Source organism: Bos javanicus, chromosome 3 (assembly GCF_032452875.1).
Source record: "Bos javanicus breed banteng chromosome 3, ARS-OSU_banteng_1.0, whole genome shotgun sequence".
Classification (NCBI taxonomy): Eukaryota; Metazoa; Chordata; class Mammalia; order Artiodactyla; family Bovidae; genus Bos; species Bos javanicus.
Genome location: NC_083870.1, coordinates 91770968 through 91797116, shown reverse-complemented (window position 1 = coordinate 91797116; position 26149 = coordinate 91770968). Strand labels below are relative to the sequence as shown.

Genomic DNA, 26149 nt, shown 5'->3' with positions numbered 1-26149 from the left:
TTAAATAAACCAGTGAATTAAGTGATAATGCGCTATTGTGGGGTGCAGGGCTCATCCACCATCCCGAAAGTATTCGAAAGTGCGCGGCAGGGTAGGCGTTTCCCGGGGGAGGGGTGGAGTCGGGTCGGCCACGCCTCCAGCAAGCCGGAAGCAGCACGCCGGCGCCGCCCGGAAGATTGAGAGGGGGCACCCGCGCCGCCGGAAGCTGCCGTACGGATCTCGGTGATCCAGGGCGATGGCTGCATCACCGGGGACACACATGGAGCAGCAGGAGCCGGGCGCCACTTTGGACGACGGCATGGACTCATTCTTGGAAAAGTTCCAGAGTCAGCCTTATCGTGGCGGCTTCCACGAGAGCCAGTGGGAAGAGGTGGGCGGGCCCGGGGTCTCAGCACGTGCGTGCGTGGGCGTCGTCCCAGCTCCTGGGGCCTCCCGGGCGCTGAGGCGCTCTACCGCCAAGGTTTGGCGCTGCCAGTGGATAGGTGGTTTCTACTTGCGTGTAAAAAATCGGCCCCGAAGCTTTGAGGGTCTTCTTAAGCTGGCAGTATGTTTAGGTGTTCAGGTTTTGGAGTCAGAAAGTTGTGAGTGCAGAGCTTACCTGAGACCGTCCCCTTATGTGTATAATTCCTCCGACTGGAGCACTAATCTCTTAGGATGGTTGGCGAAGCTAAAGTGAGGGGGTGGGTGAAGTGCCAGGAACAAACGAGTGCTCAACTCGCTTGGTAGTTACTGCCGCTCTTGTAAGAATGTGGGAACTGAAGGGTCTTTAGGTATTCTGCACTCTTATTTGGAGAAGGCAGTGGCACCCCACTCCAGTACTCTTGCCTGGAAAATCCCATGGACAGAGGGGCCTGGTGGGCTGCAGTCCACGGGGTCGCTAGGAGTCGGACACGACTGAGCGACTTCACTTTCACTTTTCACTTTCATGCATTGGAGCAGGAAATGGCAACCCATTCCAGTGTTCTTGCCTGGAGAATCCCAGGGACAGGGAAGCCTGGTGGGCTGCCGTCTCTGGGGTCGCACAGAGTCGGACACGACTGAAGCGACTTAGCAGCAGCACTCTTTATTTTACAGGTGGGACACTGAAGCCGGGGAGGGAGAGATGTCATGAGGATTTGCGAATTATGATGAGTGAGAAAAAACTTTGATGTGGAGACCTGGAATTGGGTCTACTCAGTGGAAATTTTATTCGTATAGTTCATTCTTCTCTTAACAACCTCCAGGAATTTGAAAAGATTCCTCTGTTTATGAAGAACTCGCCATCAGAAATTGATCCCCTGGAGAATCCTGACTTGGCCTGCCTGCAGTCAATTATTTTTGATGAAGAGCGATCTCCAGAAGGTATCTTCAGTGACTCTCTAAGCTCCTCCATTAAATTGAGATAAAGTGTGAGTCAGAAAGGTTTTGATAGATAACAGCGGTAGTTAGCCGGAGCTAACTTGTCACGTTTATTCCACATATACTTCTTTGTATACCTACTAAATACTAGGCACCAGGATACAGGAAGGAATGAGACTGCCCTCAAAGGTCACACTCCAGTGGATAGCTCAACTCTCCTAAAGACAAACCTGTGTGATAAGTGCCAAGGTGTTGTGGGTGCTGTTGGAACACCAAAGGGGGGGGCAGGGGGAGGGGGTGGTGTAGAAGTGGGCTTTCAATGAGTGGGAAATTTGAACTGCATTGTAACAATTTTCTAGGCTTTTGCTAAAGTGAGGAGGGGAATTTGCATTCAAGGGACTCAAACAACATATTAAAAAACAGTAGTGTGATTTCCCCCCATTTCTTCTGTAATTAAAGCCCTTTCTTCAAGAGATAAGTATACTTTTTTCCTTTATGCTTTTTTTGGTGTGTGTGAGCACTTAATAATCTACTTTCTAAGATATTTAGAATTGATTGTAGTTAAGTACATGTGACTTTATTTCTCCATATTGATACCCAGTTTTATAGCATTCATTTTTGAGTTTTCTTTCCCTATTGGTTCTTTTTGGTTTGTCATTACATTATTGTGTGATTTAGATTTTTAATGAGCCCTTTAAAAAATAGGGAATAGTGATTTTTTTCTTCTCTTTTTTGCAGATCAGGCCAGGACTTACAAAGATGAAGGCAATGATTACTTTAAAGAAAAAGACTACAAGAAAGCTGTTATTTCATACACTGAAGGATTAAAGAAGAAATGTGCAGACCCTGATTTGAATGCTGTTCTTTATACCAATCGGGCAGCAGCACAATACTATCTAGGTAATTTATTCTATTATTTAGTACTTTCTAAAAGATTAACTTATAACAAACTATTACATGATGGCTAGTGGGGAGGGTTTGAGAGTGTCAGAGGAAAAGGAGCTGTTTATCCCAGAAACCTAAGATAGCTTACTTTAACTGAACTTTGATCTTCCAGGTAGATTGGTCAAAAGGGATGTCAGATAGATTGTATAATTCTTTCTGTTTGAGCCAAATGAGTAACATCAAATACCTTAATACATGAGTTGGTATGATTTGGAATTTTTGAGCCCAGATGTCTCTTCTCTCTCGAAAGTAAGTTTTTTCTTTTTTTTTCCCCTGGCCTCCTCTCAAGGATGCTAGAAGGATTAGGTGATAAAGTTCTTTGTGTGAGAGAAACTGTATTAATCCAAGGGAGAATTTCTCAGTAGTGTGTGGGCCCTTTGAAGTAAAACGTTCCTTGGACAAGTAAAATTGGACAGTGCTGCTGCTGCTTTGGCGATTTGCAATTTGCAGTGCACGTTAGTATGTTAACACTGAGAAAACCTACAGCAGAGAACCTTATCCTGTGATTCTCAGATTTTGTGAGCCTCCTTTTCAAGTAACACTTAGGAATATGCAGGACTGTTCTGCAGACATGACTTTGGGAAACAACTGATTATTTGGGTGACATCATTGTTGGTATCTAATCTTAGGCATATTAAACCCTTGTTTCTTATCACACTGTTTTAGAGAGGACCTGGGAATGACTTCAGCCTTTTCTGAGGGACTGGTAGACAATAAGCCTTAAAGTCTAGCTGGGATAGGTCTACTGGGACTCATCACCTTTGGAGCAGAGTTTCTTTCCAGTCATAATCTGCTCCAATTTTTTTTCTTCTTTAACCTGTTTGATTATAAAATTTTAAAAAGTAAAAGTGGTATAGAATTTTGGAGATTATTTGAGCCAACCAGCCCCCTCATTTTACATAGGCGTAGAGAAGAACCCCTTTGGTTAGTGCCAGACTCTGGACTAGAAACCCAGTCTTCTTACTTCTGGAAGAATACATTGTCTTCATTCAGCACACTGAGTTCTTGTTCTGTGCTAGGCACTGGCATCATAGAAATGAGTAAGACCTGACTTTTCCTTAAAGGAGTTTCATTCATTTACCTATTCAAACAGTAAATACAAAGCATTTACTATGTGCTAGGCACTGCACTGTGAGTAAGAGCTACATAGTTCCTTTCTTTGGGGAACTAAAGAATGTTACAGATAGGCCTGCTGCTACTGCTGCTGTTGCTGCTAAGTCGCTTCAGTCGTGTCCGACTCTGTGCAACCCCGTAGATGGCAGCCCATCAGGCTCCCCCGTCCCTGGGATTCTCCACGCAAGAGTACTGGAGTGGGGTGCCATTGCTTTCTCTGACATATGGGCCTAGTAAGACCAAAAGCACCTTGCAAGAAAAACAAAACAAAACAGGTATTTGCGATACCAGAGGAGCAAATGCATAATAATCAAGAGATTTCTTAAATGATGTCACTGGTATGGCTTACAAACCACTTTCACATTTTTTATCCCTCTTGAGTTCATAGCAACTATGTATGGTAAATAAGGTTAACAGGTTTATCCCTAGTTAACAGAGTAAGAAACTGTAGTAAAATGTAATAAATGTGTAAAATGCCCTAAGAGTATGCAGTGCCAGGATTAGGATTCAAAGTCAAGTTTGCCTCAGAAAACACTAAACAAAGACGCCTTTGTCCACTCTTACAGAGGTACCTGCTGCTGTTGATTCTTTAGTACTGGGTACTTTGTAGGCTTTTCAATGTACTTGGTAGCTTTGAATTTTCCCTCTACTGGCTTAGACTTCAGTTGTCTCAAACCTAATTAGTCATTTAGCCTGTGTCTCTTTGTTCTCCAGCTTTAAAATGTGTTCCATTTTCTCATTCTTGTCTCTCTATTAATGGCTTTTTTTTTTTTTTTTTTTGTCAAGTGATAGGGGTTGAAATGCATATGTTCAGTCTACTACCTTTAAGCAGAAGTTTTTGGATTTCTCTTTATGTATTTTTTCCACAAATAAGATCATGCTGTTGTTCCAATTCTGTGTTCAGTTTTCACTTAATTTTATAATGTAAACAATTTCACCTGTCATTAAATTATTTGTGAATACTGAAGTTGCATCATATGGACATGGTGCTGCTGCTGCTAAGTCGCTTCAGTCGTGTCCGACTCTGCGAGACCCCATAGACGGCAGCCCACCAGGCTCCACCGTCCCTGGGATTCTCCAGGCAAGAACACTGGAGTGGGTTGCCATTTCCTTTTCCAGTGCATGAAAGTGAAAAGTGAAAGTGAAGTCATTCAGTCGTGTCTGACTCTTCTCGACCCCATGGACTGAAGCCCACTGGGCTCCTCCGTCCATGGGATTTTCCAGGCAAGAGTATTGGAGTGGGGTGCCATTGCCTTCTCTGTCATATGGACATACCAGTGTTTAAACTATTTGTTTTACTATACTGCTGTTGTTGAGTATATAGCTGCTTTTAGGCTTTTTTAAGTAATGCAAAAATGAACAAAGTTAGTGATAAAAATTTTCTGATAATTCTGATTATTTAGGCTAAAGCAGGATTTGGCAGACTGTGACTCAGGCCACATCTGGGTCCCTGATCTCCTGTGAGCTAAAAGTGTTTTTTTAAAGGATTATGAAACAAAGAATGTGTAACAGACCATATGTAGCCTGTAAAGTCTGAAATATTTACTATATGTCCCTTTAGAGAAAAATTTTGCTGACTCCTGGGCTAGAGCTTTAGAAGTGAAATTAATAAATATATACCAAACTGTTAGTAATACTCACAGTATAAACTAGAGAGTGAAAGTCACCTCTTGCCTCCTAGGTTGGATAACCAGTGTTCATGATTGCACACTTTTTTTTTTCCTTTTTAATGCAATTACACATGTATGTATGTACATGTGCCTGTATATTTAGATTGGTTTTTTGTTTTATAAAGATCGGCTTCTGTACACGTTGACCCACCACTTAAAACAATGTAGGAAAGACATCCTGTCATGCCTTTTACATACAGATGTATCTTACTCCTTTAATAGCTGTATTCGGTAGTATGGATTTACTATAATTTATTTCATCATTACTAAATTGAGGGTATTTAGGTTATCTTTATCTTTTCACAATTAAAAATAATGCAGCAGCTCACATGCTTTTACATTTGTCCTTGGACATTTTTTGCAAGCATTTTTTCATTTTTTTGCAAGCCTTTTTAAGGATCAGTTCTTTGAAGAGTATTGTTGGGTCAAAGTGAATATACAATACGCGCGCCAGTTTGCTCTCTTGGTTTACTCTCAGAATGCCCTTTCACCATATCTTCACCAATATTGGGTATTACCTGTTTTTAATTTTCAGTTTCATGTTAATCTTAATTTCTCTAATCAGTAGTGATTTTGAGCATTTTTCCATGTGCTTACTAGCTATTTATAGTTGTTTGGTGGGTTGCCTGCTATTCTAAATATTTCTGAGGTGCTTGATGAGCATAACAATTTTTTTTCTATAAACAATTGCTCTGATTTATATTTCTCTAAGATTGTCCAAGAGTGTTTTTGTTTCTACATGCAAAATTTTGGAAATAATCTGATCTCAAAACTTGTTTTCTCGTTTACTGAATGGTGTTTTGTCAGGCAATTTTCGTTCTTCTCTCAATGATGTGACGGCTGCCAGAAAGCTAAAACCCTGCCACCTCAAAGCAATAATAAGAGGTAAGTCCTGTAGAGCTACAGTGTGACTGTCACCATGGAAAGTGGGCACGCGCAACACCAGAAGTATTTTAAAGTGCTAAGATACTAATGAAGTTACCTTATTTTTGCAATCTTAGTATTAAGTCGTTATCAGCAGCAACATGCCATTTTTAAAAGAATTCTCTGGATATTAATTCAACCCTCTGTGTTTTAAGAATTGGTAGAGAAATTGAAACTCCACATTTTAAATTAATAAAGAATAAAATTAATTAAAGCAGTTCTAAAAGCCGCATTCTAATTTTTTTTCCAAATTAGCTGATTGAAAGACAAGATCTTCAAATGCCATGTTATTGTTAATTAAAAGATAAGTTATAGGACTTTTGCTGATAACTCTAATGTTCAGATGTTCCCAGATTATTTCTTCTGTCCTGGTCTGACCTTTGTATGTAATCATTTGCTTTTATTACTTGCATACTTCACCTTTTCTTTGGGAAGCTCAGTGGTGCTTTGTAAACTTTAATTTTCATTACATATTAATCTCTATATCCCGATGGACCAACTTAAAATGCTTTATTAAAATTATGCTTATGTAGTCATGGTTAGGGAGTTTATGTAGATCTAGGCCCTTCAGCTATAGGGAAAGAAGATGGGCAAATACATTGTGTATAGTCATGTGGAATTGGCTACAGGCTGGAAGTCTGTAGCTTGCTTGAATTGTCGTTTTTACCTTACTGTGTGGCATTGGCAAAAAACCCATTCTGTCTCTGAAAGCCGAGGTTGAATTCTGTTGACATTTAAATTTTTTTAGTTCAGATGTTTTTAAATTCTGTAGAAAGCCCAGAGGCTAACTGGAGGAAAAACACGATTGATTAAAGGAGAGGTAGCTTAAATTGGTTGGAGAAGGCAATGGCACCCCACTCCAGTACTTTGCCTGGAAAATCCCACGGATGGAGGAGCCTGGTAGGCTGCAGTCCATGGGGTCGATAAGAGTCAGACACGACTGAGCGACTTCACTTTCACTTTCACTTTCATGCATTGGAGAAGGAAATGGCAACCCACTCCAGTGTTCTTGCCTGGAGAATCCCAGGGATGGGGGAGCCTGGTGGGCTGCCATCTATGGGGTCACACAGTCGGACACGACTGAAGTGACTTAGCAGCAGTAGCAGCTTAAACTGGTAGCCATCAAGAACAGCTTTAGGAGATACCTAACATATTTGGTTTTGCCATTGCTTTTGTGAGTGACTGAGGCAAATTCTGCTTTCTCTCTCCATTTAAAGTCATCTGAGATGGACTTTATTCTTCTCATTTATAGATGAGCAGCCTAAAGCTCAGGGATACTCAGTCCACTATCTAATGTTTAGTTGGTTGCTGCTGCTGCTGCTGAGTCGATTCAGTTGTGTCCGACTCTGTGCGACCCCATAGACGGTAGCCCACCAGGCTCCACCATCCCTGGGAATCTCCAGGCAAGAACACTGGAGTGGGTTGCCATTTCCTTCTCCAATGCGTGAAAGTGAAGTCGCTCAGTCATGTCTGACTCTTAGCGACCCCATAGACTGCAGCCTACCAGGCTCCTCTGTCCATGAGATTTTCCAGGCAAGAGTATTGGAGTGGGGTGCCATTGCCTTCTCCAGTTTAGTTGGTTAATGACAGCTAGATTTCCAGCCCAGATCTCTCTGATTCCAAAGACCATGTTCTTTGCCACTAAGCTGTAGCCTTCCCTACTTTAAGAGTCCTTAATACCAGAAAGAGAGTTTTGAGCTGAATGGGACCTAGAAACCTTTCTGATCTAAAATACAAGAAACAGTGTTCCTTGTCTGGGGAATGCACTAAAAGGGACTTTATCATCCATTTCCCAGAACTTCAGGCTACTGGCTGGTAGCTGGTTGAAGTTGGGGGTCATGTGCAAGGATGGCTCTTTCCATGCATCTTGTCCCCGATACTAAGGGTGCTGGGTTCTACAGGTGCCTCTTGCCATTTGGAACTGAAAAACTATGTCGAGGCTGTGAACTGGTGCGATGAGGGGCTGCAGATAGATGCCACAGAGAAGAAACTTCTGGACCTGAGGGCTAAAGCAGACAAGTTGAAGGTTGGTGGCAAAATTAATTAGCATCTCCCAGAGTGGATCTTGGGTCCAATTGTATAATTTTTCTTCTTTAAAACAAAACCCAGGGAATTCCCTGGTCATCCAGTGGTTAGGACTTTGTGGTTTCACTGCTGAGGGCCCGGATTCAATCCCTGGTGGGGGAACTAAGATCCCACAAGTCATGCGGTATGGCTAAAAAACGAAGAATACAACAACAGACACAACCCCGAATCAGTCCCTACCCATGAGGCTCTAAAGGATACAGAGAAGTAAATAAGTCATTATAACACGATAGAGGTAAGGAAGAATATATAGTACTTGATAAATTTGTGACTATTATGATTTGAATAAATAGACTAGTGGCATAGTCTAGTCTGCACACTGAGTGTAACTATTGAAAGAGGAGGGAAAGACAGTTAAACAGCTGGGATGTTAGGCTTCTGTTTGTTCGTTGTTGTTTAGTTGCTGAGTCCTGTCCAGTTCTTTTGTGACCTCATGGACTGTAGCCTGCCAGGCTCCTCTGTCCATGGGCTTTCCCAGGCAAAAATACTGGACTGGCTTACCATTTCTTTTCCAGGGGATCTTCCCAACCAAGGGATCAAACTGGTGTCTCCTGCATTGGCAGGCGAGTTCTTTACCATGGAGGCATCATGGAAGCCCTAGGCTTCTATAATGCTGTGTAACTTCCAACATTAAGACATCTTTAATTTGCTGATGAAATGTGACATTTCTGATACATAACAGCAAAAGTGATGATTAGAAACAATAGTAATAACAGACCATCATTACCAAAAAAAACCTCAACATTAGCACTTACTGTATGTATGTTCCAAGTTCTAGTTAAAAATTTTACTGATATGAATCTGTCTAAATCACACATAGTCCTATAAGGTAGGCACGATTCTGATTCACTTGCACTAGTAAGGAAGCTAAAGCAGAGAGATCAGAAAGTCACATAGCTGGTGAAGCTGGGCTTCAGTCAGGCAGTCTGGCTCCAGAGTCTACAGTCTTAGTCCTCTGCAATACTGTCTCACATGTTTGTTCCATAACTAGACTTCAGTTCTCTTGATTCTTGGTCTGGGTCTCTCTTCACTGCTTACACTATGAAATGGGAATTTTCAGTACCATGGGAGCCTAGAGCTGGCCCTGAACAGGGATAAGTTTTAGTCAGAAGTCATTCTGGTCATGTCTACAAAAGTAGAGGTATGGACCCACATGGTTCAGGAACAGAATTTTGAGCCTGGGCAACTAGGTATGGCCAGAATTTCTAAAAGTGGCTTATACAGGAGAGAGTATCTAGAAGGCTACTGTGGAAGGCCATTGCCAAGCCTATCTGCAGACGAGCCCTTCAGTTCAGTTGCTCAGTCGTGTCCGACTCTTTGCGACCCCATGAACCGCAGCACGCCTGGCCTCCCTGTCCATCACCAACTCCGGAGTCCACCCAAACCCATGTCCATTGCGTCGGTGATGCCATCCAACCATCTCATCCTCTGTCGTCCCTTTCTTCTCCTGCCCCCAACCTTTCCCAGCATCAGGGTCTTTTCCAGTGAGCCAGCTCTCTGCATCAGGTGGCCAAAGTACTGGAGTTTCAGCTTCAACATCAGTCCCTCCAATGAACACCCAGGACTGTTCTCCTTTAGGATGGACCGGTTGGATCTCCTTGCAGTCCAAGGGACTCTAAAGCGTTTTCTCCAACACCACAGTTCAAAGGCATCAATTCTTCGGCACTCAGCTTTCTTTATAGTCCAACTCTCACATCCATACATGACTACTGGAAAAACCATAGCCTTGACTAGACGGACGTTTGTTGGCAAAGTAATGTCTCTGCTTTTGAATATGCTGTCTAGGTTGGTCCTAACTTTCCTTCCAGGGAGCAAGCATCTTTTAATTTTATGGCTGCAATCACCATCTGCAGTGATTTTGGAGCCCAGAAAAATAAAGTCAGTCACTGTTTCCACTGTTGCCCCATCTATTTCCCATGAAGTGATGGGACCAGATGCCATGCTCTTAGTTTTCTGAATGTTGAGCTTTAAGCCAACCTTTTCACTCTCCTCTTTTACTTTCATCAAGAGGCTCTTTAGTTCTTCACTTTCTGCCATAAGGGTGGTGTCATCTGCATATCTGAGGTTATTGATATTTCTTCTGGCAATCTTGATTCCAGCTAGTGTTTCCTCCAGCCCAGCGTTTCTCATGATGTACTCTGCATATAAGTTAAATAAGCAGGGTGACAATATACAGTCTTGACGTACTCCTTTTCCTATTTGGAACCAGTCTGTTGTTCCATGTCCAGTTCTAACTGTTGCTTCCTGACCTGTATATAGATTTCTCAGGAGGCAGGTCAGGTGGTCTGGTATTCCCATCTCTTTCAGAATTTTCCACAGTTAGTTGTGATCCACACAGTCAAAGGCTTTGGTATAGTCAATAAAGCAGAAATAGATGTTTTTCTGGAACTCTCTTGCTTTTACGATGATCCAGCGGATATTGGCAATTTGATCTCTTTTTTCCTCTGCCTTTTCTAAAACCAGCTTGAACATCTGGAAGTTCACAGTTCACATATTGCTGAAGTCTGGCTTGGAGAATTTTGAGCATTACTTTACTAGCATGTGAGATGAGTGCAATTGTGCAGTAGTTTGAACATTCTTTGGCATTACCTTTCTTTGGGATTGGAATGAAAACTGACCTTTTCCAGTCCTGTGGCCATTGCTGAGTTTTCCAAATTTGCTGACATATTGAGTGCAGCACTTTCACAGCATCATCTTTTAGAATTTGAAATAGCTCAACTGGAATTCCATCACTTCCACTAGCTTTGTTTGTAGTGATGCTTTCTAAGGCCCACCTGACTTCACATTCCAGGATGTCCGGCTCTAGGTGAGTGTGAGTGATCACACCTTCGTGATTATCTGGGTCGTGAAGATCTTTTTTGTACAGTTCTTCTGTGTATTCTTGCCACCTCTTTTTAATATCTTCTGCTTCTGTTAGGTCCATACCATTTCTGTTCTTTATTGGGCTCATCTTTGCATAAAATGTTCCCTTGGTATCTCTCATTTTCTTGAAGAGATCTCTAGTCTTTCCCATTCTATTGTTTTCCTCTATGGACCTAAATGGAAGCGTTATGTCCTGCAGCACAAGTGTAATTAAAGGGAGATTTCAGGGCCCAAAAACATAACTCTGAAATGAACCAAAGGCTTGCAGCAATATGGGTAGTGGTTATTCAAAAATAATGGCTGAACCTTCTTAAGAACAGCAAGCTTTGTGGCATTTTACCTTGCCCTATCCCATCGCTTCTCCCAAGGTCCATAGTAGCCTTGAAAGCCAGCAGCCCACAATTATGGTGAAAACGAGCATCCTGGTAGCCACCAGAGGAGGCAGAACAGTATTAAGCCCCACTGCCAGAAGATTGTCATTATTTGACCTTCTAGAGGACCCCACTCACAAGTTGTTTTTATTTGAGGCATCTTGAAACTATCCCAGTATGAAAAGCTTTTTCACAGAGGGTTGGGATTGGAGCCATTTGTTAAATATGATTTGAGGCAATTATGTAAGATTTCATCTGCCTGAGGCAGTGTTAAACAGTTGAGGCAAGTAATAGGCTTACCAGAATACTTAAAAGGACAAGCTGGGGAATGAGATTCTGTAGGGTCTTTGAAAAGCTCCAGTGTATTCCTGGGAATCTAGAAGGTCCTGTATGAATGTTCTGAGCTATCGCCTCTGCTTCCCAAGAGGCTTAGTGGTAAAGCATCCACCTGCCAACGCAGGAGATGCAGGGGACCTGGGTTTGATCCCTGTGTCAGGAAGATCCCCTAGAGGAGGAAATGGCAACCCACTCTAGTATTCTTGCCTGGAGAATCCCACGGACAGAGGAGCCTCGTGGGCTCCAGTCCATGAGGTTGCAAAGAGTTGGACACAACTGAAGCGACTTAGCATGCAAAGGCAAAGAAACTCATAACTCATACAGTCTATTAGCAAAAGCAGTATTCCAAGAAAACTTTGTTCTCTCAATAGAGGAACTAAGTCCTGTCCCATATTACCATTAGTAATTTTAATTTGGTAAATTAAATTTACCTAATTTAATTCCAGCCTGACTGTGTACAAAACTTCTTTTTCAAGGTTCCCTTTTTCAAATCTCACAACTTTCTGTATCCATATTAGTTCCTTATTTTTCATCTAGAAACAGTCAGCTCTAGGACAAAACCACATGCTCTGGTTGCGGGGGCTTCAGTAGTTGTGGCGTGTGGGACCAGGGATCAAACCCTTGTCCGCTGAAGTGCCAGGTGGGTTCCCAGCCACTGTACCACCAGGGAAGTCTTCCCTTACCTTTTCAGAGCAGTTCCTAGACCTATGTGAGAGGCCGTCTCCCAGGTTTAAGTCCTCGGCAAGTCTTGCAAATAAAACAAATCTCACCTTTTTAGGTTATGCTTTTTTTTTTTTTTTTTCAGTGAACAATTGCTAACAGACTCTGCAACAGAAGTAACTTGAACTTGGTTAACCTAAAGTACAATAAGTAAGACATGTTTACATTGGTTAAACCAACAAGCTTAAGCTAGCTTTATTATCACATATAATTTAATATTGAATATTTCCAAGATCATGTGAATCTGAAATTCATTCTGGCCAGTTTCCATTATATTTAGAAAAAGTTAATTTGTGTTTACTTTTAAGTCTGTTAAATAGAGCTTTCTTATACATTTAATTTTGATAATATTTTCCATAGAGACAACTTATATGCATAATGTACACATAGACATACAAACAGATGAGACTGGAGACTTTTTAGCTTGAACACGTGCATGGTTTGTAAAGCCTAAAGTACTTACTGTCTGGCCCTTTAGAGAAAAAGTTGGCCCCTATTAATCACAGTCCTGAGGGTTGGAGTAGGATCAGCTGGTTTTGGGCAGACTAGTAGGAAAAGGAAATCTGAGTTATAGTTCTGGCAGATGAAGTAGATGGTGGTATTTTTCTCTCCTGAGCTGTGCAAAAGGCAGAGTCTGTGATAAGTTTTTGGCCCAGGGCAGGGTTTCTGATATGTTCTTGGCCTGGGTTTTTCCCAGTGTGTTTTCCTGTACTCCATCTATAACAGAGAAGTTTTAACGCCCCATTGGCCCTTACGTCAGGTCCTCTTTCCAGAATGCCCTTTCTCTTCCGCCTGGTTTCTGTCTAAACCCACCTCCGTGGGGCAGAATCAGTCATCACTCCCTCCTCTGTGTTTCATAGCACTCAGCTTGTACTCCAGGCTAACACTAGAACTTGTCATGTGTCTGTCCCCCTCAGTGGACTGTGAGTTCCCGGGTAGGATTTTGACATTACTGCTGCCGCTGGGCCTAGCACCCAGACATGTGCTTCTTAAATGTTGATTGAACTGAATCCAGCCAGTGGTGTTCCTTGATATATAGGAGCCAGAGTTGAATAGAGACAAGAGATAGCTATTTAGGGTCAGGCTAGAGTAACAGAAGAGGAGAGGAGGCAAGTTCCCTAGAGCTGATGCATCTGAATTTTTCATTTTCAGCGAACTGAACAGAGGGATGTAAGGAAAGCAAAGCTCAAAGAAAAGAAGCAGCAGGATCAGAATGAGGCTTTACTCCAGGCCATCAAGGTGAGTTCTCAAACTTTGGCCCTATGGTCTTGCAGAATTCACTCATCATGAAGTTGATTGGGAACCTTTCTGGGGATGCTTTACCTGAATGAGTTGTTCATTTTCTTTCTGCTTTTGGTGAAGCAGTGTGACAAGTCAGACCCCCTGAGTTCAGTCAGCTGTCTCAATTGTATGCATGTGTTGGTTTCAGGTAACATGTACTGAATAGTTGCTATGAGTTAATCATTATCTAATCTTCACATTGGCCTTCTGAGGTGGGTCGTCTTGTTCCTTCTTATTGCACGTAGTCTCAGAGAAGCCTCACCCGCTAGTGCATGTCAGAGCAGGTCCTTGCGTTAGTTCTGTGCTATACTGCATCCTGAGAAAGTGATTTTAGGATGTAGCTCTACTAACTGTCACAGTAACACAAAATTCCACCTCCCCTTCCCTCTCTCTCCTACATTTTAAATAAATGTAGGAAAAGTCTGATCCAAATCTTGCTTTCACAAGTCACTTATTGAGCCTTGGCTTCACAGGGGAGGTGATACTGGCTATGAATTTGGTTCTTGATTTCATTCTTTGTTGAGTTAAATTATGTACCTCCTTAAAATTATTTGTTGGCTTTGAGAACTTCACAGTACTAAGATGCACTCCACTAGTCCTGCCCTACAACAGAAAATCTGTTAACATTTTAACAGATTAAACAGAAGGGAATAATTCCAGAGAGATTTGGTCATTTTCTCAAATGTAGAGTAGTAGAATGCCTAGACATTGGCATACAGACATTATTTTGGTACTCTCCTTTAACTCTGCATCTGAAACTTCATTGTACTTGAGAACTTCTCTAAAGAGTAATATACCCAAAGCTATCTATATTATATTTTAGTGGTTTAAAGCTGGGTCAGCAAGCTGCAGCCAGTGGCTCATGGCCCTGCCTATTTGTGTCTTACGATGACTTTTCACACTACAGTGGCGGAGTTGAGTAATATCCACAGAGACCATCTGGCCCACAAAACCTACAATTTTTCTTAACCTGACCCTTTCAGGGGAAGTTTGCAAACCCCTGGTATAGGAGATACCATCAAGGTAGTTTTGATTGCATGTCATTTTTCCCTTGTGGGCTAGCCTTAGGAAACTCCCGCAGCATATGTAAGAGGTGACTCTACCATTCAGACCTTTGATTGATCCTTATTTCTATGACAGACCCAAGATTAAGTCAGTGTATGTATGATTTTTGGTATCCCGCGTCCCAGCCAAGCTGAAAACATTTGCCATTTTTGTACATGCCACTCTGTATTTTTTAATACCTTTGCACATGCTGTTCCTGGGCTGTTCCCTGAGGTAGAATGCCCTTCCACTCCCCATGCGCCTCAATTCTTCTGCCTTTCAGAGTCATTGTTCAAGACCTAGTATTGCCCAGTCACCTCCAGCCTCCAGGCTGAATTAATTATTCATGGTCTGCAGTTTCACAGCTTTACTTCTTCCCTCATGTTGGACTTACTACCATGTCTAGTTCATGTCTGTGACAAGAGTCTCGCTTGTGGTAGATGGCTGGGAAAGCTGGGTTCAGCAGGTGTCAGGGATAATAAAGACGAATCATGCGTAGAGCTGGCCTTCTCAGAGCTTGTAGTGTTACAGTTTTCCCTGTTTTAGTGGAGTGAGTTTGCATCCTTCTCACATAACATGTATGATTTTGCTTTAATCCAGGCTAGGAACATTAGGCTAGTCGCTGAAGCTGCTGGAGAGGATGAAGACTCAGCCCCAGAAGGTCTCAGTGAGCTTGTCCTGTATGGGCTCGGCTCTGAGAACCCCTGTGGAGCCGGGCTGGGTGTGGATGACCAGGGAAGACTGAGCTGGCCTGTGCTTTTTCTGTACCCCGAGTATGCCCAGTCAGACTTGGTCTCTGCTTTTCATGAGGATTCCAGGTAACTTCCGTCCCCGAGAGCCTTCTGTGGTGCTTGCATGCTCTTCCCTGTTCTTTCGGCAGGATGGACAGGTAGAATTTTGGGTGAGGAGGGAAGAGAATCGTTTTAGAGAGTTTTATTACACAGTCTGGTTTAGCGTAATCTCTCTAACCCATAGCTGATTTCTCCTTTCACTAAGAAGCTTTGCAGTGAGAGACATGGTCTCACTCTCATACTAACACCACAGTACAGTGTCAAGCACTGGGGGTTGTCTCTTGTGAGAGATGGAAGTATTGGAGGTCGTACATGGATAAAACTGAAGGGTATGTTTATTAGAAAACATGTAACTAGTGATTTTAACATGTGGTTTCATAGTTATTGGTTAGACTGTGGCTCAGAATGTTGTTAATCCTAAATCAGTTAAAGAGAATTACTATGTCATAATGGGACAAATGATTCACGTATTTTGGGCACTGTTGTCAAAATGGATTAGGCCTGCATTTCATGATTTATACATTCTTAATATCTCCGTGAATTGGTGTCCAGGGGATGGGTTGTGGGAAAACAAGATATGAGTTACTGATACCAGAAAGTACATGTTATATCTCCTTAGGTTTATTGATCATCTAATGGTGATGTTTGGTGAAACACCCTCTTGGGATTTAGAGCAAAAATACTGCCCTGATAATTTAGAGGTAAGGAAGTTTTCTTTTGTCACTCTATGAGAATTGGGGTTGGGGGAATTGGGGTGGAGCAAGGTTTCACTGCCTTTAAAAAAAAAATTGTGGGAAAATATAAAACACATAAAATTTACCTTTTTAAACGTTTCAAAGTGTACGGTTCAGTAGCATTAAGTGCATCCACATTGTACAACTGTTACCACCATCTGTCTCTGTTTTCATCATCCTGAACTGATGTACAGGAACTCTGTTCCTCCTCGCTGTCCCTGAATGGATCTACTCTAGGTGCCTCATATAAGTGGAGTCATAGAGTATTTGTCCTTTTTTATCTGGCTTAATTTACTTGGTGTAATGTCTTTAAGATTTATCATGATGTAGCATGGGTCAGAATCTTACTGTTTTTAAGGCTAACATTCCACTGTTGCAACTTTGAAAAAAAAAAAATCACAACTTACAGAACAAAGAAATTTGTCTTCTGTTTGAGGGTAAGATGTCAACTGATGCCCCATCACCTCTGAAGACTCAAGTGTGTTTCCTACACACAAGGATGTTTTCTTTCATGATCCCAATAAATCATCAAAATCAGAAAATTAACTTCGATACACTAGTACCAGCTAATCCTCAGACTCCATTAGTTTTCACAGATTTCCGCCCCCCAGCCCCCAGAAACACTTTATTCTTTTTTTGCACATACTACTAATTAAAAAATTTTCTTTTAGTTGAAGTATAGTTGATTTACAGTATTGTGTTAGTTTCTCAAGTATACAGTAAAGTGATTCAGTTATATTTTTTCCAGATTATTTTCCATTATATGTTACTATGAGCTATTGAAAATAGTTCTCTGTACTATACAGTAAATCTTTGTTGCTTATGTATTTTATGTATAGAAGTTTGTATCTGTTAATCCCATGCTCCTAATTTATCCTCCACCTCTTTCCCCTTTGGTGGTAATGTTTGTTTTCTGTGTCTGTGAGTCTTTCTATTTTACATGTAGATTCATTTTTATTTTTTTGTTTTAATTTTTTTGGCCACACCACATGGTATGTGGTATCTCAGGTCCCTGACCAGGGATTGAACCTGTACCCCCTGCAGTGGAAGCACAGAGTCTTCCATTATACCGCTGGGGAAGTCCCTGTATTATTTTTTAGATTCCACACATAATGATACCATATAATATTTTCCTTTGTCTGACTTACTTCACTAAGTATAATATTTTCTAGGTCAATCCATGTTGTTGCAAAAGGCAATTTTTTTTAATGGCTGAGTAATATTCCATTGTGTATATATATAACATCCTCTTAAGCCAGTCATCTGTTGGTGGGCACTTGGGTTGTTTCCATTCTTGGCTATTATAAATTGTGCTGCCTTGAACATTGGGATACATGTGTCTTTTCAAGTTAGAGTTTTCTCTGAATATATACCCAGGAGTGGGGTTGCTGGATCATATTGTAACTATTAGCTTTTTAAGGAACCTCCATACTGCTTTCCATAGTGGGTGTACCAATTTACATTCCCACCAACAGTGTAGGAGGGTTCCCTTTTCTCTACATCCTCTCCAGCTCAGAGTGTGTCCAGTATTTTTGGTGTGAGGGCTGTTTGGGCATGGATGCCAGCCACATCTTCTTGAGTGTGCTGTCATCCCCTTGATGGTGGTGTGGTGTGTCTAGAGGCTGCCTTGGATGTGAGGTGGGGCCTCCTCTCTGCTCCATGGCTTACCGGGCAGGGTCTACTCCCCCGTTGTTGGGGTAGAAGCCACGAGGGTCAGGATGGATCAGGCTTCATTGCCCTTGAGTGTGTGCCCTGCCCCAAAGAAGGTGGTTGCTGAAGCAAGTGAAGTCCACGCAGTCTCGGTGAACTTGAGCACCACCGTCGTTCCCCTCAGAAGCAGCCCAGGGTCGCATCCTTTTCTCTGTTGTGATTGTCCCAGATCTAGTGCAAGGCTGTGGTGTGGAGTAGGCTGGAGTTGGGGGTCAGGGTGTTGTGGCTGCAGGAATTGAGGAGGCTGTGGTGCCACCTGGGACCTGGGCTGCCTCTGTGGTAGACCTCTCCCAGGACCTGTCCTCTCTAGATCTGTCAGTCAGTTGCCATGTGGAGTGGGCAGAACTAGGCTGCTTCCGTTGGGAAACCATCCCTGCAGATACCGTGCAGGCCCTGACCGCCTAGCCACTGTGTGGTGTTGCAGCACGGCCCAGTGCGTGTGCGGACAGCGTCTGCTGTGTGGGTACTGACAGTGGATTCTGCATCTCCCCCAAGTCACATCCCAGGCCCTCCAGCCTCTCTTTCTGTAGCTACGTCAAGTCCTCTCTTAGGGCCTGTCTGCCTGAGACCGGTGCTTAGCCGCTGTATGCCTTTGTAATGCCTGGTGCGTATGCTGACATGTCTGCCCAGTTTGACCCACCACCCTGGTGTGTACACTGACAGTGGTCTCTGTGGTTCTGCTCAGACCACATCACCCTAGTCTGTCTGCACAGCTAGACTGAACCTGTGCCCTAGTCTCACACCAGGCTGTGGTGTGGGGTGAGTGGGGCTGGGTATTGGTCCTTTGGATTGGGAAGTGCTATCGAGGTGGCAGCCTCCAGTGCAGGTCTGTCTCGGTCCTGATTGTCAGCAGGCCGGCACATGTGCTTACTTGTACAGTCTGGGCTTCTCTTTGTGTCAGTGGATTTCCCAGCTGGCACGCAGGCTCCTCAGGGTGAGGGTCCATCCATGTGGACTTCTCTTCACTACAGATCCCTTCCAGTGGTGCCAGTCCCAGCCTGATGCTTTTAGTTTTTCCCCTGTCCTACCTGATTATGTGGAGATCTTTCTTGCGGGTTTGGTTGTATAGGAGATCTTCTGCCAGTTTCTAGTTAGTTTTCTGTGGGAATTATTGTACATGTAGATGTATTTTTGATGTTTGTGTGTATAGGAGTGAGCTCCATATCTTCCTGTTCCCGCCATCTTGATCCCCTCCGCCAATCACCAGTAATGTTCTTTATAGCAGAAGGAATCCCACATAGTATTGTATCTAGTGCTTATGTCTCTTTAGTCTCCTTTGAGCTACAGAAGATTTTCACAGTCTTTAGTCAACTTTCTTGATCTTACCACTTTTGCAGGTTATAGACCAGTTATTTTGTGGAAAGTGTGGGTTTGTCTTGTGTGTCTTTGTGACCTAGATGATGTGTATCTGACTGGAATACCACAGAAGCAGTGCTATATTCTTGTTGCATCCTGTCAGACGTCATAATTTCAAGTGTCCCATTACTGATGATGCTCACTTTCATCACTTGATTGAGGTAGGGGTATACAAGCTTCTATTCTGCATGAAGTTACTCTTTTCCCCCTTGTAGTTAGTATTTTATAGGGAGGTACTTGGAAATGATACAAATATTTTCTTGTTCATCAAACCATCGTTTATGTCAGTGGATTTATGGTTTCTTATTTTTTTAATTGAGCTATAATCTATTACTATGGTTATATTATGCTCAAGGTGTTTTGGATTTGGTCAGTGGGAATTCCTTCAAATTTGCTTCTGTGTCCTTCGGACTTGTCTCCATTTTTAAAGCACTTCCTTGTTTTGTGTTACAAGGTGTTTGAGGCTCAAATTGTGCTTTTTTTTGCCTTAGCTCTAGAATCAGCCATTTTTCCCAAGGAGCTTTGGTTCTTTTTAGCATAAAATAGTATTTAGAAGTCAAGATCTGTGTAGTAGCTATACTCATAAGTACAGGGGTGAGGGAAGGCGAATGCTCACTGCTCCATTGGCGTGCATGTGTGTATGTGTGTGTGTGTATAAAAACATGATCTGTCACTGGTATCTCCAATTCTAATCCTATACCAACTCTTTCTCTATTTTTGCAGTGGTTTCTATTATTATTAATATATTTGTTGGATCGGTTGCCCTGCATTTAATTCCCCTCCCCTCACCACCAGCATCCCCTCTCATGGGGAGCCTCCCCCCCTCATGTGGACTGACTGCCGCATCAGCCTGCTGCCCCAGCATGGTGCCCTCCTCATCCTTCATACACTATCGCCCCGCATGGCTCAACCATTCTGCAGGAATGTCTGTCTTATCCAGCGTGGGTCCTCACTCCCCTCAGCAGGCCTCCCCCTGCCATGAGTGGCTGCCCTTCTCACCCTGCTTGGCTGGCCAGTCCCCAGTGAGAATGCACATCTCCACTGGCCGGGCTTTGACACCTGCCCAGGGCTGCCTCCTGTGTGGACATCTCTCTTCCTCTGCTCTGGGCCACTGCTGCTTCCTTTCGCCATACCTAATGGCTCTACGACTGAATTGTTAGGGAAGGAAGGCTCATAGGCCTGGATTTGAGTCTCAACAGTTGCCATCTCTTACACATTTCCCCAGATTTGGCCTCAGCATGCCTAGTGTCGCTGAAGCCCTTTACTGGTGTCTGACTTCTGCTCCTCTGTTCATCCTACAGGTCTACTTTGAGGATGAGGACAGGGCAGAACTATACTGCGTGCCTCCCAGTAGCACCCTGCTGCAGGTGCTGCAGCACCCCAGGTGAGTCACCTTCATGGGGCTGAGTAGACCAGAAGGATGCTCAGGCACCATCCCAGGGACACAGCCAGGTTCTCGTTTCACTGCTGAGCACTGGCCTTGTACTCCCCTCCCTTCTGCCCTGGATGCAAAATTGTGAGACAGCAGCCCACGGAGACTGGCCCAGGCTTTTGGCCAAACAGGTTGCAGTGTGCTGACTCAGCCCATTGCACCGCAGCCGTGACATCCTCAGGGGGAAGTGAATGGGGCTGGTTGAAAAAGAAACCGCTGCCTGGTTTTGGTATCAAAAACAGCTGGGATGGCCCTCCTGTTAATTGTGCCTGTGTCCCTTGATGTTGTCATATGGAAAGAGCATTGGCTCTTGAAGTCAGACACCATCATTTAGTGGCTGTGTGCCTCTAAGCCCATACTGCCTCCCTGGGTCTGTTGGCTCATCTCTAAAATGAAGATAATAACTCTTAACTACATATTCCTCAGGTAGGAGAGAGTAGGAGTCCGTGCTCTGATGCACTGAAAGGGGCGGCCTACTGTGAGAGGGCACCTAGGTCAGTTGCGGTGGGAGCCAGTTGGATTTGGCAGTTATCTCTTAGCTTTGGGGGTTCCTGGACTATAAAGTTATGCCCTCAATAGCTTTATAGTTGACCCTTGGGCCACTTTTCCCTGAGCTTTGAGCAAAGCAAATGTCTTGGATTTAGGTAGAGTCCAGTGTGCTAAGGGTGGTTGGGTTGGAAAATGGTGGTTGGGTTGGAAATGAGGCTGGAGGACCATGTTAGGACCGTGTGTGGCAGGCTCGAATGCTCTAGGGAGCATGAATCCTGACGATGGTGTGTGGAGCCCTAGAGGGCATTTAGGTAAAATCTACCAAGTGGTGTGCAGATCTTAAGTGTACTGTTCAGTGGTGAGATGTGAAGTAGGGATGGATTGAAGTTTAGGAGGTAGATTGGGATGGGAGTTGGTGATGTGATGACTGGCTCAGTGAGTGTCTAGCTGGTCTTGATGCTCCTGCTTTGGCCTGGCAGGGAGGAGGTGAGGATTTCTTCAGATATGATTGATGACTTCTCTTGGCAGCACTTTTTTTTTCTTAGCCCTAAATTACCCTTCTAGTTTATAGACAGATTTTTAGCTCTTCATTTTCTCAATTGTTAGCAAATTATCCAGAATTCTTTAAAGGCCTGAGGTCTACTCTACCTTATCTCCCAGAAAATGCAGAGAAATCTTAAATATAAAGCAGACTGACTGATGGAGGAAAACCAGTTTCATGCTTCTGAGAAAGTATAAATACATTGGAAGTCATTATTTTTTAAATGATTAGCGTAGGCAAGAGACCACCCAGCACAGAGTAACTTCAGACCGGCGACATCAAACTCTGGACTGGGTGCTGGGCCACAACACAGGCTCCTCTGGCCCAGATCCAGGCCCACAGGATGGTGCAGAAACCCCTGGACCCGAGTCCAAGGCCTTGCCTGCTGTCCAGCATGCCTGCTCCATTAGCTTTATGCCCAGCAACAGCAAAAGCTCTAGTGACCTTCACCTCCTGGCTTTTTCTCCCCCATGCCCATCAGGACCCCTTTCCCAATTAATGCAAGCTGAGACATGACAGCTCCCAGAAACCTTTCCTGATTTCCCTTTCCCGTAGAGGAATTATGTCTCTTTGGGCTAATACTGTACCTCAGAAATGCTTCTACAGTTGTACCTCGCTGTCATTATTTATCTCCCTTCCTCCAGACAGTGATAGTGGCTTTTGTTTGTTGTTTAATCTGTTTTTTTCAGCACAAGGCCTGGCTTACCTAGGCACGTACTGTTGAATGAAGGAATGAAAGCATGTTCTTATTTTATTTCATGTTTAGCCATAAACATACATGATGCTAGAGCACCCAGAGGACTGGCCAGGAGGTTCTGGCTAGGTTCTAAGGGGGAGGGGGTCAGGCTAATTTGCAGACTTATAAACAACCAAGCAAATAAATGTGCTAAACTTGCGTTTTAATGTTGACTCATATCTAAAGGTTCACTTTGACTGTTGTTGGGAAAGTCCATGGATGATTAAGATTGCAATTCAATTATCCCTCTCTTTTGTTGTGTTCACTGCAGGTACTTTGTAAAAGCCCTGACACCAACATTTTTGGTCTGTGTAGGATCCTCTGGTTTTTGTAGGAATTATCTCCGGGGGAAAAAGGTGCACCAGGTAAAGTGACTGGGCCATGCTGTGGGCGCCAGGCTCCCTGGACCTCCTCCCTCCCCCACCTCAGCCTGGAGTTCAGCACACTAGAATCAGCAAGGTCTACTCCTCGAACCCAGCACTTTATTCCTGTCACCCCAGGGACAGGCCTTCCCTGCATCATGGTTGGGGAGGACCTGCTGCCTTCTTGAACTTCAGCCTCTCCGGTCAGACCGCTGAGCCCTAGCAGGCCTTCACTGTGCTCTCTTGCTGCTGAACTCTGTGCCTTGCTTATGACATCCTTGGACTCACTGCGAGTTGTGTTAACCACCAGCCTCCAGCTCTGACCTGAAGACTAACGATCCAGTGACATGGTTCTGCAGCTGTGTGCCTCACACTGCACACATACACAGCCGCACGTGTGATTGTAAGGTGTTAATGCTGAGAGGGCCTTCATGAACAGAGGCCCGCTCTGTTGGGATCCTGTAGATGCCTTGGGATGAGATGGGGCCAGGGAAGCCAGGCCCTATTTCTCCATCTTTTATGAAGACCTACAAATTAAGGGTCCTCTAGAACCCCTAAAAAGTTTGCCATGTTTCCTGATCTTTGCAGTATGGAGACCTGTGACATACTTAGTATATCAGTTTTCATATTTAGAATTTTATGCCTTTTAAGCGGGAAAATCTTTTTGCACGTTGAGTTACTGTCACCTGTTGTATTTTTGTCTACAGCTATTTGCTTCCTCCTTCCTAGAGGATTTTATATGTCCTTACCTTGCATTGCCCACCCTGTGGCCCAGTGAGGAGGGTGCGTCCCTTCTCCTGATGGAGAGGGATGTGAGTGGACATGTCCGGGCAGAGCTTGCAGAGCATGGCGTGGTGGGCTCATGCTCTTCCCTCTGCCTGGGAGTGTGTTTCCCAGGGTGGGGCTGTTCCTTCAGCTGGATGCTAAAGCACGTGGAGCAGAGCTGAAGCAGCTGGCCTGCAGCCATTGACTGTGACATGAATGAGAAATATTTGTTGTAGTATTAATAATAAGCACTGAGATTTGGGAGTTGTTTGTTACTATAGCAAAGCTACCTAATACATCATTAAACTGAAACCAGCTGCTCTACTTAAGATAGACTAACTTAGGGTTTTCTGCTGTGCGTGCTGTCATCCATGAAGGGCAATTTGCTGTGGAATGTTTACAAAGAACCAGGCAGCCTTCCTTCCAGGTGCAGGTCCCTGCTTGTGGCTATAGAGCCAAAGTCCAGTGTCCATCATGAGCCTGGCTCAGGCCACACAGGCCATCCTCTCTTATTTCCCAGCTAGATTCTGTGCCCTTCCAGACAACAAGCCCTGTCCCAGCCTTGCTCCACTGCAGTGGCTATGGTGATGGGCAGCCAGGGTGAGCACAGGAGTGTGGGGCAAGGGCCCTGAGCATTCCCCTTCCATAGGGGCGGGACCTGTGGGGTTCGGGACAGGTGGCCCTCTTGTGAAGTGGATGGGTGTAGCGGGGCCTGTGGGCCTTGCCCTCACCTGGTGCCTCCATGGCCACTTGCCCATGCCTGGGATTCCAGCAGAGCCAAATCAGAGCTCCCCACAAGGACTTAACCCTTCTCCACCTCATCTTATAGATGAGGAAACTTAGGCTCAGAGGAAGGACAAGGGCAAGGCTGAGAAGCCAGCATCTTCGGCATCCCCAGCTTGAGGCAGAGCCTTTCCCACCATCCCAGGGACCCTTCTTCCCACAAGACTTCCCACAAGAGTGCAGCCCTTCTCAGGGCAAAGGGTCAGGGATGGTGGTGGACCTCCCCAACTTGTCTGGTTACCTCTGTGAATTTAGGGTGGAGAACTTGGTGGGGGACAAAAAAAACCCCTTAAGCCACACCCTGATGAAACACTTCTGGAGGTGCACAAGGACAGGCAGAGAGATAAGTGGCTGTCAACATGGACAGCAAGCAGTATGCAAACCCTCATCCTAAGCCACATTCTCAGTTCTAGGATCCCAATTTTATAAATAAGATGGAGGCACACAGTCTCACCAGTGAGTATCAGACCCGGGATCTGAACCCAAGCATCTCATTCCAGAGCCCACCTGCCTCCTCTCTCAGGTTCCTTTCCTTCTGTTGGCTTTAGCAACATTTAACGGGCACCAACCAAGGGCAACCAACCTAGACAGCATATTAAAAAGCAGAGACATTACTTTGCCAACAAAGGTCCATCTAGTCAAGGCTGTGTTTTTCCAGTGGTCAGGTATGAATGTGAGAGTTGGACTATAAAGACAGCTAAGTGCTGAAGAATTGATGCTTTTGAACTGGGGTGCTGGAGAAGACTTCTGAGAGTCCCTTGGACTGCAAGGAGATCCAACCAGTCCATCCTAAAGGAAATCAGTCCTGAATATTCACTGGAAGGACTGATGCTGAAACTCCAATACTTCGGCCACCTGATGTGAAGAACTGACAGACCCTGATGCTGGCAAAGACTGAAGGCGGGAGAAAAAGGTGACAGGATGAGATGGTTGGATGGCATCACCGACTCAATGGACATGAGTTTTGAGTAAACTCCTGGAGTTGGTGATAGACGGAGGCCTGGGGTGCTGCAGTCCATGGGGTCACAAAGAGTTGGACACAACTGAGCGACTGAACTGAACTGAACCAAGGGCAGGGCATCAGGTAGCTTCTGCCTTCACGGTCATGCTGTTGAGTGGGTGTCATAAACCTAACCCTAGGTTGAGAACTCTCCAATAAAGGGAAATGTAGCCACAGTCTGTCTATGCCCCTGCTGCACTCCTGGTGAAGGCCCTTCAGTGTCTGGCCCTTTACCACTTCTGTGGCTCCCTCCATCTCCAGCCTCAGCCTAGCCATCCTGGCCTCAGTTCAGCTGTGGTAGGATGGTGCAGAAGTGAGAGGATCAGCTCTGGAGCCCGGCTGTCTGCTTTCTACTTCCAGCCCCATGACCCACTAGCTGAGTAGCCTCAGGCACCAGTCCTATCTGCAACTTGAGGATAACAGCACCTTCCTCATGCAGGTGCTGTGAGAATTCAATGAGTTAATCTGTGTGTAGCACATGGAACACAGCCTGCCTCATACCAAGAGTTTATGACACTTACATTCTCCAATCTTATGGTTTTAGCTTACGGCTTTTTTACGTTCCCTCTGGAAGACTCTCACTTCCCCTCCCTCCATTCCCACTGTTCCTCCCTTTATTTAATACCGATCAGGACCTTCCGTCAAGTCCAGCTGCCTCCTCCAGGAAGCCCTACTGGCTGGCCTCTTAGCACACATCCCATGAGTCTTCTACCTTCTCTATGCTTACTGCACTGTACTTGATTACTGAATGGTTGCTCCCA

General features: G+C 44.3%; 1 protein-coding gene across 1 annotated transcript; it reads left to right on the top strand.

Moving 5' to 3' along the window:
- Positions 1–159: 159 nt before the first annotated feature.
- TTC4 (tetratricopeptide repeat domain 4) lies at positions 160–25564 on the top strand. The gene is made up of 10 exons (XM_061411831.1): positions 160–370; positions 1224–1341; positions 2077–2238; positions 5874–5951; positions 7892–8016; positions 13517–13603; positions 15290–15507; positions 16100–16181; positions 20582–20664; positions 22750–25564. Exons 1-10 carry the CDS (start codon positions 236–238, stop codon positions 22850–22852), a joined length of 1191 nt encoding a protein of 396 aa, XP_061267815.1. The 5' UTR covers positions 160–235; the 3' UTR covers positions 22853–25564.
- Positions 25565–26149: the final 585 nt, after the last annotated feature.